The sequence below is a fragment of the Mustelus asterias genome, unplaced genomic scaffold (assembly GCF_964213995.1).
Source record: "Mustelus asterias unplaced genomic scaffold, sMusAst1.hap1.1 HAP1_SCAFFOLD_3376, whole genome shotgun sequence".
Taxonomy (NCBI): domain Eukaryota; kingdom Metazoa; phylum Chordata; class Chondrichthyes; order Carcharhiniformes; family Triakidae; genus Mustelus; species Mustelus asterias.
In genome coordinates, this window is record NW_027593321.1 from 1,713 (window position 1) to 17,500 (window position 15,788).

The 15,788-nt window shown below is 46.6% G+C and overlaps 1 protein-coding gene across 1 annotated transcript in view; it reads left to right on the forward strand.

The window, feature by feature from the left end:
- Positions 1–5,688: 5,688 nt before the first annotated feature.
- The window catches only part of LOC144490502 (copine-6-like), a gene marked incomplete at its 5' end in the record, with an annotated part of 26,692 nt that continues 16,592 nt past the window's right edge, over positions 5,689–15,788 (forward strand). Inside the window, 2 exons of the mRNA XM_078208244.1 lie at positions 5,689–5,822; positions 5,954–6,008. Of these exons, the coding sequence (XP_078064370.1) occupies positions 5,689–5,822; positions 5,954–6,008 (189 nt within the window). The remainder of the gene's footprint in view (positions 5,823–5,953; positions 6,009–15,788) is intronic.

Genomic DNA, 15,788 nt, shown 5'->3' on the forward strand with positions numbered 1-15,788 from the left:
AGAATGAGGCCACTCGGCCCATCGAGTCTGCTCCGTCATTCAATCCTGGCTGATATTTTTCTCATCCCCATTCTCCTGCCTTTTCCCCATAACCCCCGATCCCCTTATTAATCAAGAACCTCTCTATCTCTGTCTTAAAGACACTCAATGACCTGGCCTCCACAGCCTTCTGCGGCAAAGAGTTCCACAGATTCACCACTCTCTGGCTGAAGAAATTCCTCCTCATCTCTGTTTTAAAGGATCGTCCCTTTAGCCTGAGGTTGTGCCCTCTGGTTCTAGTTTTTCCCACGCATGGAAACATCCTCTCCACGTCCACTCTATCCAGGCCTCGCAGTATCCTGTAAGTTTCAATAAGATCCCCCCCTCATCCTTCTAAACTCCCAACGAGTACAGACCCAGAGTCCTCAACCGTTCCTCATACGACAAGCTCTTCATTCCAGGGATCATTCTTGTGAACCTCCTCTGGACCCTTTCCAAGGCCAGCACATCCTTCCTTAGATACGGGGCCCAAAACTGCTCACAATTCTCCAAATGGGGTCTGACCAGAGCCTTAGACAGCCTCAGAAGTCCATCCCTGCTCTTGTATTCTAGCCCTCTCGACATGAATGCTAACATTGCGTTTGCCTTCCTAACTGCTGACTGAACCTGCACGTTAACCTTAAGAGAATCTTCAACAATGATTCCCAACCCCCTTTGTGTTTCTGATTTCCGAAGCATTTTCCCATTTCGAAAATAGTCTATGCCTCTCAATCCATCACGCAAACCAGCCTCCCATCCATTGACTCTGTCTACACTTCCCGCTGCCTCGGGGAAAAGCAGCCGGCATAATTAAGGACCCCCCCACGCACCCCGGACATTCTCTCTTCCACCTTCTTCCGTCAGGAAAAAGATACAAAAGTCTGAGGTCACGGACCGACCGACTCAAGAACAGCTTCTTCCCTGCTGCTGCTGTCAGACTTTTGAATGAACCGACCTCGCATGAAGTTGATCTTTCTCTACACCCTAGCTGTGACTGTAACACTACATTCTGCACTCTCTCCTTTCCTTCTCTATGAACGGTATGCTTTGTCTGTACAGCGCGCAAGAAACAATACTTTTCACTGTATCCCAATACAGGTGACAATAATAAATCAAATCAAAATTCATTCCTCCTTCCAAAGTGCATAACCTCGCACGTTTCCACATTGTATTCCATCTGCCACTTCTTTGCCCACTCTCCCAACCTGTCCAAGTCCTTCCGCAGCCCCCCTGCTCCCTCAATACTACCTGTCCCTCTCCATCGCTTTGTAAACCTGTTGCACCTTCACCTGGTGTTGTGAGACTTGTCCAGTCCTCCCTCACACCTGCCTTGCCTCATTGAAGAGGGACTCGCCGGCGAGAGGGGGGGGGCGGGGGGGGGTGTGACAGGAGGATAAGGGCGATGGGTCACCTCGGTCCCAGATACCTCAGCACAGACACCGGACACCCCTGTGTCTGTATTCGACGCTCCTTCTGAGGGAGACCTTCGATGGTGAAATCGGGAGGACAAAGAACAAAGAACATTCCAGCACAGGAACAGGTCCTTCGGCCCCTCCAAGCCTGCACCGACCATGCTGCCCCCGACTGAACTAAAACCCCCTCCCCTTCCGGGGACCGTATCCCTCTATTCCCATCCTATTCATGTATTTGTCCAGACGCCCCTTCAAACTCACTACCGTATCCGCTTCCACTGCCTCCCCCGGCAGCGAGTTCCAGGCACCCACCACCCTCTGTGTAAAAAAACTTGCCTCGTACATCTCCTTTAAACCTTGCCCCTCGCACCTTAAACCTGTGCCCCCCTAGTAATTGACTCTTCCACCCTGGGGAAAAAGCTTCTGACTATCCACTCTGTCCATGCCTCTCATAATCTTGTAGACTTCTATCAGGTCTCCCCTCAACCTCCGTCGTTCCAGTGAGAACAAACCAAGTTTCTCCAACCTCTCCTCATAGCTAATGCCCTCCATACCAGGCAACATCCTGGTAAATCTTTTCTGTACCCTCTCCAAAGCCTCCACATCCTTCTGGTAGTGTGGCGACCAGAATTGAACACTATATTCCAAGTGCGGCCTAACTAAGGTTCTATAAAGCTGCAACATGACTTGCCAAATTTTAAACTCAATACCCCGGCCGATGAAGGCAAGCATGCCGTCTGCCTTCTTGACTACCTTCTCCACCTGCGTTGCCACTTTCAGTGACCTGTGTACCTGTACACCCAGATCCCTCTGCCTATCAATACTCTTAAGGGTTCTGCCATTTACTGTATATTTCCTATCTGTATTAGACCTTCCAAAATGCATTACCTCACATTTGTCCGAATGGATTAAACACCATCTGCCATCTCTCCGCCCAAGTCTCCAACCGATCTATATCCTGCTGTATCCTCCGATGGTCCTCGTCGCTATCCGCAATATTCCTCTATTCCCATCCTATTCATGGACTTGTCAAGACGCCCCTTAAAACTCACTACCGTATCCGCTTCCACTCCCTCCCCCGGCAGCGAGTTCCAGGCACCCACCACCCTCTGTGTAAAAAATCTGCCTCGTACATCTCCTTTAAACCTTGCCCCTCGCACCTTAAACCTGTGCCCCCCTAGTAATTGACTCTTCCACCCTGGGGAAAAAGCTTCTGACTATCCACTCTGTCCATGCCCCTCATAATCTTGTAGATTGTGGTCTTTCTGGACTGAAGAGCCTGTCTCCATGCTGTAGATTCTACGATTCGGGGCAGGACTTACTCAGTTAATGATAGGGCGTTGGGGAGAGTTACAGAACAAAGAGATCTCGGGGTACAGGTTCATAGCTCCTTGAAAGTGGAGTCACAGGTGGACAGAGTGGTGAAGAAGGCATTCCGCATGCTTGGTTTCATCGGTCAGAACATTGAATACAGGAGTTGGGACGTCTTGTTGAAGTTGTACAAGACATTGGTAAGGCCACACTTGGAATACTGTGTACAGTTCTGGTCACCCTATTATAGAAAGGATATCATTAAACTAGAAAGAGTGCAGAAAAGATTTACTAGGATGCGACCGGGACTTGATGGATTGAGTTATAAGGAGAGGCTGGATAGACTGGGACTTTTTTCTCTGGAGCGTAGGAGGCTGAGGGGTGATCTTATAGAGGTCTATAAAATAATGAGGGGCACAGATCAGCTAGATAGTCAACATCTTTTCCCAAAGGTAGGGGAGTCTAAAACTAGAGGGCACAGGTTTAAGGTGAGAGGGGAGAGATACAAAAGGGTCCAGAGGGGCAATTGTTTCACACAGAGGGTGGTGAGTGTCTGGAACGAGCTGCCAGAGGCAGTAGTAGAGGCGGGTACAATGTTGTCTTTTAAAAAGTGTTTAGACAGTTACATGGGTACGATGGGTATAGAGGGATATGGACCAAACGCGGGCAATTAGAACAGAGAACAGAGAACAGTACAGCACAGAACAGGCCCTTCGGCCCATGATGTTGTGCCGAGCTTTATCTGAAACCAAGATCAAGCTATCCCACTCCCTATCATCCTGGTGTGCTCCATGTGCCTATCCAATAACCGCTTGAAAGTTCCTAAAGTGTCCGACTCCACTATCACTGCAGGCAGTCCATTCCACACCCCAACCACTCTCTGCGTAAAGAACCTACCTCTGATATCCTTCCTGTATCTCCCACCACGAACCCTATAGTTATGCCCCCTTATAATAGCTCCATCCACCCGAGGAAATAGTCTTTGAACGTTCACTCTATCTATCCCCTTCATCATTTTATAAACCTCTATTAAGTCTCCCCTCAGCCTCCTCCGCTCCAGAGAGAACAGCCCTAGCTCCCTCAACCTTTCCTCATAAGACCTACCCTCCAAACCAGGCAGCATCCTGGTAAATCTCCTCTGCACTCTTTCCAGCACTTCCACATCCTTCTTATAGTGAGGTGACCAGAACTGCACACAATATTCCAAATGTGGTCTCACCAAGGTCCTGTACAGTTGCAGCATAACCCCACGGCTCTTAAACTCCAACCCCCTGTTAATAAAAGCTAACACACTATAGGCCTTCTTCACAGCTCTATCCACTTGAGTGGCAACCTTTAGAGATCTGTGGATATGGACCCCAAGATCTCTCTGTTCCTCCACAGTCTTCAGAACCCTACCTTTGACCCTGTAATCCACATTTAAATTTGTCCTACCAAAATGAATCACCTCACATTTATCAGGGTTAAACTCCATTTGCCATTTTTCAGCCCAGCTTTGCATCCTATCTATGTCTCTTTGCAGCCTACAACAGCCCTCCACCTCATCCACTACTCCACCAATCTTGGTGTCATCAGCAAATTTACTGATCCACCCTTCAGCCCCCTCCTCTGAGTCATTAATAAAAATCACAAAGAGCAGAGGACCAAACACTGATCCCTGCGGCACTCCGCTAGCAACCTGCCTCCAATCTGAAAATTTTCCATCCACCACCACCCTCTGTCTTCGATCAGACAGCCAGTTACCTATCCAATCGGCCAACTTTCCCTCTATCCCACACCTCCTCACTTTCATCATAAGCCGACCATGGGGGACCTTATCAAACGCCTTACTAAAATCCATGTATATGACTTCAACTGTCCTACCTTCATCAACACACTTAGTTCCCTCCTCAAAAAATTCTATCAAATTTGTGAGGCACGACTTGCCCTTCACGAATCCGTGCTGACTATCCCGGATTAATTCGCATCATTCTAAATGGTCGTAAATCCCATCCCTAAGGACCTTTTCCATCAATTTACCAACCACCAAAGTCAGACTAACCGGTCTATAATTACCAGATTATTGGGAATAGGATGAGCTTAGGGGTTCAAAAATGGGGCAGCATGGACAAGGTGGGCCGAAGGGCCTGTTTCCATGCTGTAAACCGCAATGGCTCTGTAACTGAATTCTATTATTTACAACCACCCCGATTTGATATATTTTTGTCACATGTATTGGGATACAATGAAAAGTATTGTTTCTTGCGCGCTATACAGACAAAGCATACCGTTCATAGAGAAGGAAAGGAGAGAGTGCAGAATGTAGTGTTACAGTCATAGCTAGGGTGTAGAGAAAGATCAACTTAATGCGAGGTCGGTCCATTCAAAAGTCTGACAGCAGCAGGGAAGAAGCTGTTCTTGAGTCGGTCGGTCCGTGACCTCAGACTTTTGTATCTTTTCCCCCGACGGAAGAAGGTGGAAGAGAGAATGTCCGGGGTGCGTGGGGGGGTCCTTAATTATGCCGGCTGCTTTTCCCCGAGGCAGCGGGAAGTGTAGACAGAGTCAATGGATGGGAGGCTGGTTTGCGTGATGGATTGGGCTACATTCACGACCCTTTTGTAGTTCCTTGCGGTCTTGGGCAGAGCAGGAGCCCCAGACCAAGCTGTGATACAACCAGAAAGAATGCTTTCTATGGGGCATCTGTAAAAGTTGGTGAGAGTCGTAGCTGACATGCCAAATTTCCTTAGTCTTCTGAGAAAGTAGAGGCGTTGGTGGGGCTTTCTTAACTATAGTGTCGGCATGGGGGGGACCAGGACAGGTTGTTGGTGATCTGGACAGCTTCTGAGGAGGTAGAGGCGTTGGTGGGTCTTTGACACCCCTCGCGATAAATTTCAAAGTGGAAGGTGTTTTTTTCCTGAGTGGCAATTGTTCTCTAAGTGACCCCAAACCTGTTCTCCCTGGCTGCTAGGTTGCCATCGACTTTACCGCCTCGAACGGGGATCCCAGAAACAGCACGTCTCTGCACTTCATCAACCACAGCCAGCCGAACGAATATCTGAAGGCACTGACGGCAGTCGGAGAGATTTGCCAGGATTACGACACGTAAGGCGGAGAGGGAAAGGGGGGGGGGGGGGGAGCATTCCCTGAGGGGGACTGACAACGGCAAGGCCCCCGAACTGGGCGAAATCCGTTCCACACACGGTTCACGGTTAACAATTACCTTTTGTCCGCAGGGACAAGAAGTTTCCCGCCTACGGATTCGGAGCAAGGGTCCCTCCGGATTATGAGGTGAGGCATTGAGCGGGAGTGAAGGAAGTCAGAGTTACAGGCTGGAATCTAATCGAGGGGTTCAGGGTGGTTTATATATAGAATAACAGATACCCGGGAGTGAGTTACAGACTGGAATCTAATCGAGGGGTTCGGGGTGGTTTATATATAGAATAACAGATACCCGGGAATGAGTTACAGACTGGAATCTAATCGAGGGGTTCGGGGTGGTTTATATATAGAATAACAGATACCCGGGAGTGAGTTACAGACTGGAATCTAATCGAGGGGTTCGGGGTGGTTTATATATAGAATAACAGATACCCGGGAGTGAGTTACAGACTGGAATCTAATCGAGGGGTTCGGGGTGGTTTATATATAGAATAACAGATACCCGGGAGTGAGTTACAGACTGGAATCTAATCGAGGGGTTCAGGGTGGTTTATATATAGAATAACAGATACCCGGGAGTGAGTTACAGACTGGAATCTAATCGAGGGGTTCAGGGTGGTTTATATATAGAATAACAGATACCCGGGAGTGAGTTACAGACTGGAATCTAATCGAGGGGTTCGGGGTGGTTTATATATAGAATAACAGATACCCGGGAGTGAGTTACAGACTGGAATCTAATCGAGGGGTTCGGGGTGGTTTATATATAGAATAACAGATACCCGGGAGTGAGTTACAGACTGGAATCTAATCGAGGGGTTCGGGCTGGTTTATATATAGAATAACAGATACCCGGGAGTGAGTTACAGACTGGAATCTAATCGAGGGGTTCGGGGTGGTTTATATATAGAATAACAGATACCCGGGAGTGAGTTACAGACTGGAATCTAATCGAGGGGTTCGGGGTGGTTTATATATAGAATAACAGATACCCGGGAGTGAGTTACAGACTGGAATCTAATCGAGGGGTTCGGGGTGGTTTATATATAGAATAACAGATACCCGGGAGTGAGTTACAGACTGGAATCTAATCGAGGGGTTCGGGTTGGTTTATATATAGAATAACAGATACCCGGGAGTGAGTTACAGACTGGAATCTAATCGAGGGGTTCGGGGTGGTTTATATATAGAATAACAGATACCCGGGAGTGAGTTACAGACTGGAATCTAATCGAGGGGTTCGGGGTGGTTTATATATAGAATAACAGATACCCGGGAGTGAGTTACAGACTGGAATCTAATCGAGGGGTTCGGGGTGGTTTATATATAGAATAACAGATACCCGGGAGTGAGTTACAGACTGGAATCTAATCGAGGGGTTCGGGGTGGTTTATATATAGAATAACAGATACCCGGGAGTGAGTTACAGACTGGAATCTAATCGAGGGGTTCGGGGTGGTTTATATATAGAATAACAGATACCCGGGAGTGAGTTACAGACTGGAATCTAATCGAGGGGTTCGGGGTGGTTTATATATCGAATAACAGATACCCGGGAGTGAGTTACAGACTGGAATCTAATCGAGGGGTTCGGGGTGGTTTATATATAGAATAACAGATCCCCGGGAGTGAGTTACAGACTGGAATCTAATCGAGGGGTTCGGGGTGGTTTATATATAGAATAACAGATACCCGGGAGTGAGTTACAGACTGGAATCTAATCGAGGGGTTCAGGGGTGGTTTATATATAGAATAACAGATACCCGGGAGTGAGTTACAGACTGGAATCTAATCGAGGGGTTCGGGGTGGTTTATATATAGAATAACAGATACCCGGGGGTGAGTTACAGACTGGAATCTAATCGAGGGGTTCGGGGTGGTTTATATATAGAATAACAGATACCCGGGAGAGAGATACAGACTGGAATCTAATCGAGGGGTTCAGGGTGGTTTATATATAGAATAACAGAAACCCGGGAGTGAGTTACAGACTGGAATCTAATCGAGGGGTTCGGGGTGGTTTATATACAGAATAACAGATACCCGGGAGTGAGTTACAGACTGGAATCTAATCGAGGGGTTCGGGGTGGTTTATATACAGAATAACAGATACCCGGGAGTGAGTTACAGACTGGAATCTAATCGAGGGGTTCGGGGTGTTTATATATAGAATAACAGATACCCGGGAGTGAGTTACAGACTGGAATCTAATCGAGGGGTTCGGGGTGGTTTATATATAGAATAACAGGTACCCGGGAGTGAGTTACAGACTGGAATCTAATCGAGGGGTTCAGGGTGGTTTATATATAGAAAAACAGATACCCGGGAGTGAGTTACAGACTGGAATCTAATCGAGGGGTTCGGGGTGGTTTATATATAGAATAACAGATACCCGGGAGTGAGTTACAGACTGGAATCTAATCGAGGGGTTCGGGGTGGTTTATATATAGAATAACAGATACCCGGGAGTGAGTTACAGACTGGAATCTAATCGAGGGGTTCGGGGTGGTTTATATATAGAATAACAGATACCCGGGAGTGAGTTACAGACTGGAATCTAATCGAGGGGTTCGGGGTGGTTTATATATCGAATAACAGATACCCGGGAGTGAGTTACAGACTGGAATCTAATCGAGGGGTTCGGGGTGGTTTATATATAGAATAACAGATCCCCGGGAGTGAGTTACAGACTGGAATCTAATCGAGGGGTTCGGGGTGGTTTATATATAGAATAACAGATACCCGGGAGTGAGTTACAGACTGGAATCTAATCGAGGGGTTCAGGGGTGGTTTATATATAGAATAACAGATACCCGGGAGTGAGTTACAGACTGGAATCTAATCGAGGGGTTCGGGGTGGTTTATATATAGAATAACAGATACCCGGGGGTGAGTTACAGACTGGAATCTAATCGAGGGGTTCGGGGTGGTTTATATATAGAATAACAGATACCCGGGAGAGAGATACAGACTGGAATCTAATCGAGGGGTTCAGGGTGGTTTATATATAGAATAACAGAAACCCGGGAGTGAGTTACAGACTGGAATCTAATCGAGGGGTTCGGGGTGGTTTATATACAGAATAACAGATACCCGGGAGTGAGTTACAGACTGGAATCTAATCGAGGGGTTCGGGGTGGTTTATATACAGAATAACAGATACCCGGGAGTGAGTTACAGACTGGAATCTAATCGAGGGGTTCGGGGTGTTTATATATAGAATAACAGATACCCGGGAGTGAGTTACAGACTGGAATCTAATCGAGGGGTTCGGGGTGGTTTATATATAGAATAACAGATACCCGGGAGTGAGTTACAGACTGGAATCTAATCGAGGGGTTCGGGGTGGTTTATATATAGAATAACAGATCCCCGGGAGTGAGTTACAGACTGGAATCTAATCGAGGGGTTCAGGGTGGTTTATATATAGAATAACAGATACCCGGGAGTGAGTTACAGACTGGAATCTAATCGAGGGGTTCGGGGTGGTTTATATATAGAATAACAGATACCCGGGAGTGAGTTACAGACTGGAATCTAATCGAGGGGTTCGGGGTGGTTTATATATAGAATAACAGATACCCGGGAGTGAGTTACAGACTGGAATCTAATCGAGGGGTTCGGGGTGGTTTATATATAGAATAACAGATACCCGGGAGTGAGTTACAGACTGGAATCTAATCGAGGGATTCGGGGTAGAACATAGAACATAGAACATTACAGCGCAGAACAGGCCCTTCGGCCCACGATGTTGCACCGACCAGTTAAAAAAAAAAACTGTGACCCTCCAACCTAAACCAATTTCTTTTCGTCCATGAACCTATCTACGGATCTCTTAAACGCCCCCAAACTAGGCGCATTTACTACTGATGCTGGCAGGGCATTCCAATCCCTCACCACCCTCTGGGTAAAGAACCTACCCCTGACATCGGTTCTATAACTACCCCCCCTCAATTTAAAGCCATGCCCCCTCGTGCTGGATTTCTCCATCAGAGGAAAAAGGCTATCACTATCCACCCTATCTAAACCTCTAATCATCTTATATGTTTCAATAAGATCCCCTCTTAGCCGCCGCCTTTCCAGCGAAAACAATCCCAAATCCCTCAGCCTCTCCTCATAGGATCTCCCCTCCATACCAGGCAACATCCTGGTAAACCTCCTCTGCACCCTCTCCAAAGCCTCCACATCCTTCCTGTAATGTGGGGACCAGAACTGCACACAGTACTCCAAGTGCGGCCGCACCAGAGTTGTGTACAGTTGCAACATAACGCTACGACTCCTAAATTCAATCCCCCTACCAATAAACGCCAAGACACCATATGCCTTCTTAACAACCTTATCTACTTGATTCCCAACTTTCAGGGATCTATGCACACATACACCTAGATCCCTCTGCTCCTCCACACTATTCAAAGTCCTCCCGTTAGCCCTATACTCAACACATCTGTTATTCCTACCAAAGTGAATTACCTCACACTTCTCCGCATTAAACTCCATCCGCCACCTCTCGGCCCAACTTTGCAACCTGTCTAAGTCTTCCTGCAAACTACGACACCCTTCCTCACTGTCTACCATACCACCGACTTTGGTGTCATCAGCAAATTTGCTAATCCACCCAACTATACCCTCATCCAGATCATTAATAAATATTACAAACAGCAGTGGCCCCAAAACAGATCCCTGAGGTACACCACTTGTAACCGCACTCCATGATGAATATTTACTATCAACCACCACCCTCTGTTTCCTATCCGCTAGCCAATTCCTGATCCAATTTCCTAGATCACCCCCAATCCCATACATCTGCATTTTCTGCAGAAGCCTACCATGGTGAACCTTATCAAACGCCTTACTAAAATCCATATATACCACGTCCACTGCCTTGCCCCCATCCACCTCCTTGGTCACTTTCTCAAAAAACTCAATAAGGTTAGTAAGGCACGACCTACCTGCCACAAAACCATGCTGACTATCACCTATCAATTCATTACTCTCCAAATAACTATAAATCCTATCCCTTATAATTTTTTCCAACATCTTGCCGACAACAGAAGTGAGACTCACCGGTCTATAATTCCCGGGGAAGTCTCTGTTCCCCTTCTTAAACAATGGGACAACATTCGCTAACCTCCAATCTTCTGGTACTATACCAGAGGCCAACGACGACCTGAAGATCAGAGCCAGAGGCTCTGCAATCACTTCTCTTGCCTCCCAGAGAATCCTGGGATAAATCCCATCCGGACCAGGGGATTTATCTATTTTCAGACCCTCCAGAATATCCTGCACATCCTCCTTATCAACTGTAATACTGTCTATTCTACTCCCCTGCAACCCAGTGTCCTCCTCAGCTATATTCATGTCCCCTTGCGTGAACACCGAAGAGAAATATTGGTTCAATGCTTCACCAATCTCCTCCGGTTCCACACATAACTTCCCTCTGCCATCTATAACTGGCCCTAAACTTGCCCTAACCAACCTTCTGTTCTTGACATACCTATAGAACGCCTTAGGATTCTCTTTAACCCTATCCGCCAAAGTCTTCTCATGTCCCCTTTTAGCCCTTCTAAGCTCGCTCTTCAACTCCCTCTTAGCCAATCTAAAGCTTTCTAGTGCACTACCCGAGTGCTCACGTCTCATCCGAACATAAGCCTCCTTTTTCTTTTTAACCAACAAAGAAACTTTTTTGGTGCACCACGGTTCCCTAGCCCTACCAATTCCTCCTTGCCTGACAGGGACATACCTATCACAGACTCGCAGTAGCTGCTCCTTGAAAAAACTCCACATGTCGGACGTTCCCAGTCCCTGTAATCTCCTCGTCCAACCTATGTTTCCTAATTCTCTCCTAATAGCCTCATAATTACCCTTCCCCCAGCTAAAACCACTGGCCCGAGGTTCATGCCTATCCCTTTCCATCACTAAGGTGAACGTAACCGAATTGTGGTCACTATCACCAAAATGCACACCAACTTCCAAGTCTAGCACCTGGTCTGGCTCATTTCCCAGCACCAGATCCAATATAGCCTCACCTCTAGTTGGCCTGTCTACATACTGAGTCAAAAAACCTTCCTGCACGCTTTGAACAAAAACTGACCCCTCTAACGAGCTAGAGCTATAACAATTCCAGTCAATATTAGTCAAGTTAAAATCCCCCATAACAATTGCCCTATTACTTTCACTCCTAAGCAGGATTGACTCCGCAATCCTTTCCTCAACCTCTCTAGAACTTTTAGGAGGTCTATAAAAGACTCCCAACAGGGTGACCTCTCCTCTCCTATTTCTAATCTCCGCCCATACTACCTCAACAGATAAGTCCTCATCAAACCTCCTCTCTGACACTGTGATACAATCTCTGACCAATAATGCTACCCCTCCCCCTCTTCTACCTCCTTCCCTACTTCGACTAAAACATTTGAACCCCGGGACCTGCAGCATCCATTCCTGCCCCTGCTCTATCCATGTCTCTGAAATAGCCACAACATCGAAGTCCCAGGTACTGATCCACGCTGCAAGTTCACCCACTTTATTGCGAATACTCCTGGCATTGAAGTATACACATTTCAAACCCTGCTCCACCCCACCTCTGCAATGCCGTGCATTGCAGTCCCCATCCATGCATCCCTCACTTTCAGCCCCACTACTCAGGATCCCTCCCCCCCCCCGAATCAGTTTAAACCTCCCTGCATGGCCTTAGCAAATTTACCCCCCCAGGATATTGGTCCCCTTCTGGTTTATATATAGAATAACAGATACCCGGGAGTGAGTTACAGACTGGAATCTAATCGAGGGGTTCGGGGTGGTTTATATATAGAATAACAGATACCCGGGAGTGAGTTACAGACTGGAATCTAATCGAGGGGTTCGGGGTGGTTTATATATAGAATAACAGATACCCGGGAGTGAGTTACAGACTGGAATCTAATCGAGGGGTTCGGGGTGGTTTATATATAGAATAACAGATACCCGGGAGTGAGTTACAGACTGGAATCTAATCGAGGGGTTCGGGGTGGTTTATATATAGAATAACAGATACCCGGGAGTGAGTTACAGACTGGAATCTAATCGAGGGGTTCGGGGTGGTTTATATATCGAATAACAGATACCCGGGAGTGAGTTACAGACTGGAATCTAATCGAGGGGTTCGGGGTGGTTTATATATAGAATAACAGATACCCGGGAGTGAGTTACAGACTGGAATCTAATCGAGGGGTTCGGGGTGGTTTATATACAGAATAACAGATACCCGGGAGTGAGTTACAGACTGGAATCTAATCGAGGGGTTCGGGGTGGTTTATATATGGAATAACAGATACCCGGGGTGAGTTACAGACTGGAATCTAATCGAGGGGTTCGGGGTGGTTTATATACAGAATAACAGATGCCCCGGAGTGAGTTACAGACTGGAATCTAATCGAGGGGTTCGGGGTGGTTTATATACAGAATAACAGATACCCGGGAGTGAGTTACAGACTGGAATCTAATCGAGGGGTTCGGGGTGTTTTATATATAGAATAACAGATACCCGGGAGTGAGTTACAGACTGGAATCTGATCGAGGGGTTCAGGGTGGTTTATATATAGAATAACAGATACCCGGGAGTGAGTTACAGACTGGAATCTAATCGAGGGGTTCGGGGTGGTTTATATATAGAATAACAGATACCCGGGAGTGAGTTACAGACTGGAATCTAATCGAGGGGTTCAGGGTGGTTTATATATGGAATAACAGATACCCGGGAGTGAGTTACAGACTGGAATCTAATCGAGGGATTCGGGGTGGTATATATATGGAATAACAAATACCCGGGAGTGAGTTACAGACTGGAATCTAATCGAGGGGTTCGGGGTGGTTTATATATAGAATAACAGATACCCGGGAGTGAGTTACAGACTGGAATCTAATCGAGGGGTTTGGGGTGGTTTATATATAGAATAACAGATACCCGGGAGTGAGTTACAGACTGGAATCTAATCGAGGGGTTCGGGGTGGTTTATATATAGAATAACAGATACCCGGGAGTGAGTTACAGACTGGAATCTAATCGAGGGGTTAAGGGTTGTTTATATATAGAATAACAGATACCCGGGAGTGAGTTACAGACTGGAATCTAATCGAGGGGTTCGGGGTGGTTTATATATAAAATAACACATACCCGGGAGTGAGTTACAGACTGGAATCTAATCGAGGGGTTCGGGGTGGTTTATATATAGAATAACAGATACCCGGGAGTGAGTTACAGACTGGAATCTAATCGAGGGGTTCGGGGTGGTTTATATATAGAATAACAGATACCCGGGAGTGAGTTACAGACTGGGATCTAACCGAGGGGTTCGGGGTGGTTTATATATAGAATAACAGATACCCGGGAGTGAGTTACAGACTGGAATCTAATCGAGGGGTTCGGGGTGGTTTATATATAGAATAACAGGTACCCGGGAGTGAGTTACAGACTGGAATCTAATCGAGGGGTTCGGGGTGGTTTATATATAGAATAACAGATACCCGGGAGTGAGTTACAGACTGGAATCTAATCGAGGGGTTCAGGGTGGTTTATATATAGAATAACAGATACCCGGGAGTGAGTTACAGACTGGAATCTAATCGAGGGGTTCGGGGTAGTTTATATATAGAATAACAGATACCCGGGAGTGAGTTACAGACTGGGATCTAATCGAGGGGTTCGGGGGGGTTTATATATAGAATAACAGATACCCGGGAGTGAGTTACAGACTGGAATCTAATCGAGGGGTTCGGGGTGGTTTATATATAGAATAACAGATACCCGGGAGTGAGTTACAGACTGGAATCTAATCGAGGGGTTCGGGGGGGTTTATATATAAAATAACAGATACCCGGGAGTGAGTTACAGACTGGAATCTAATCGAGGGGTTCGGGGTGGTTTATATATAGAATAACAGATACCCGGGAGTGAGTTACAGACTGGAATCTAATCGAGGGGTTCGGGGTGGTTTATATCTAGAATAACAGGTACCCGGGAGTGAGTTACAGACTGGAATCTAATCGAGGGGTTCGGGGTGGTTTATATATAGAATAACAGATACCCGGGAGTGAGTTACAGACTGGAATCTAATCGAGGGGTTCAGGGTGGTTTATATATAGAATAACAGATACCCGGGAGTGAGTTACAGACTGGAATCTAATCGAGGGGTTCAGGGTGGTTTATATATAGAATAACAGATACCCGGGAGTGAGTTACAGACTGGAATCTAATCGAGGGGTTCGGGGTGGTTTATATATAGAATGACAGCTACCCGGGAGTGAGTTACAGACTGGAATCTAATCGAGGGGTTCGGGGTGGTTTATATATAGAGTAACAGATACCCGGGAGTGAGTTACAGACTGGAATCTAATCGAGGGGTTCGGGGTGGTTTATATATAGAATGACAGCTACCCAGGAGTGAGTTACAGACTGGAATCTAATCGAGGGGTTCGGGGTGGTTTATATATAGAATGACAGCTACCCTGGAGTGAGTTACAGACTGGATTCTAATCAAGGGGTTCGGGGTGGTTTATATATAGAATAACAGATACCCGGGAGTGAGTTACAGGCTGGAATCTAATCAAGGGGTTCGGGGTGGTTTATATATAGAATAACAGATACCCGGGAGTGAGTTACAGACTGGAATCTAATCGAGGGGTTCAGGGTGGTTTATATATAGAATAACAGATACCCGGGAGTGAGTTACAGACTGGAATCTAATCGAGGGGTTCAGGGTGGTTTATATATAGAATAACAGATACCCGGGAGTGAGTTACAGACTGGAATCTAATCGAGGAGTTTGGGGTGGTTTATATATAGAATAACAGATACCCGGGAGTGAGTTACAGACTGGAATCTAATCGAGGGGTTCGGGGTGGTTTATATACAGAATAACAGATCCCCGGGAGTGA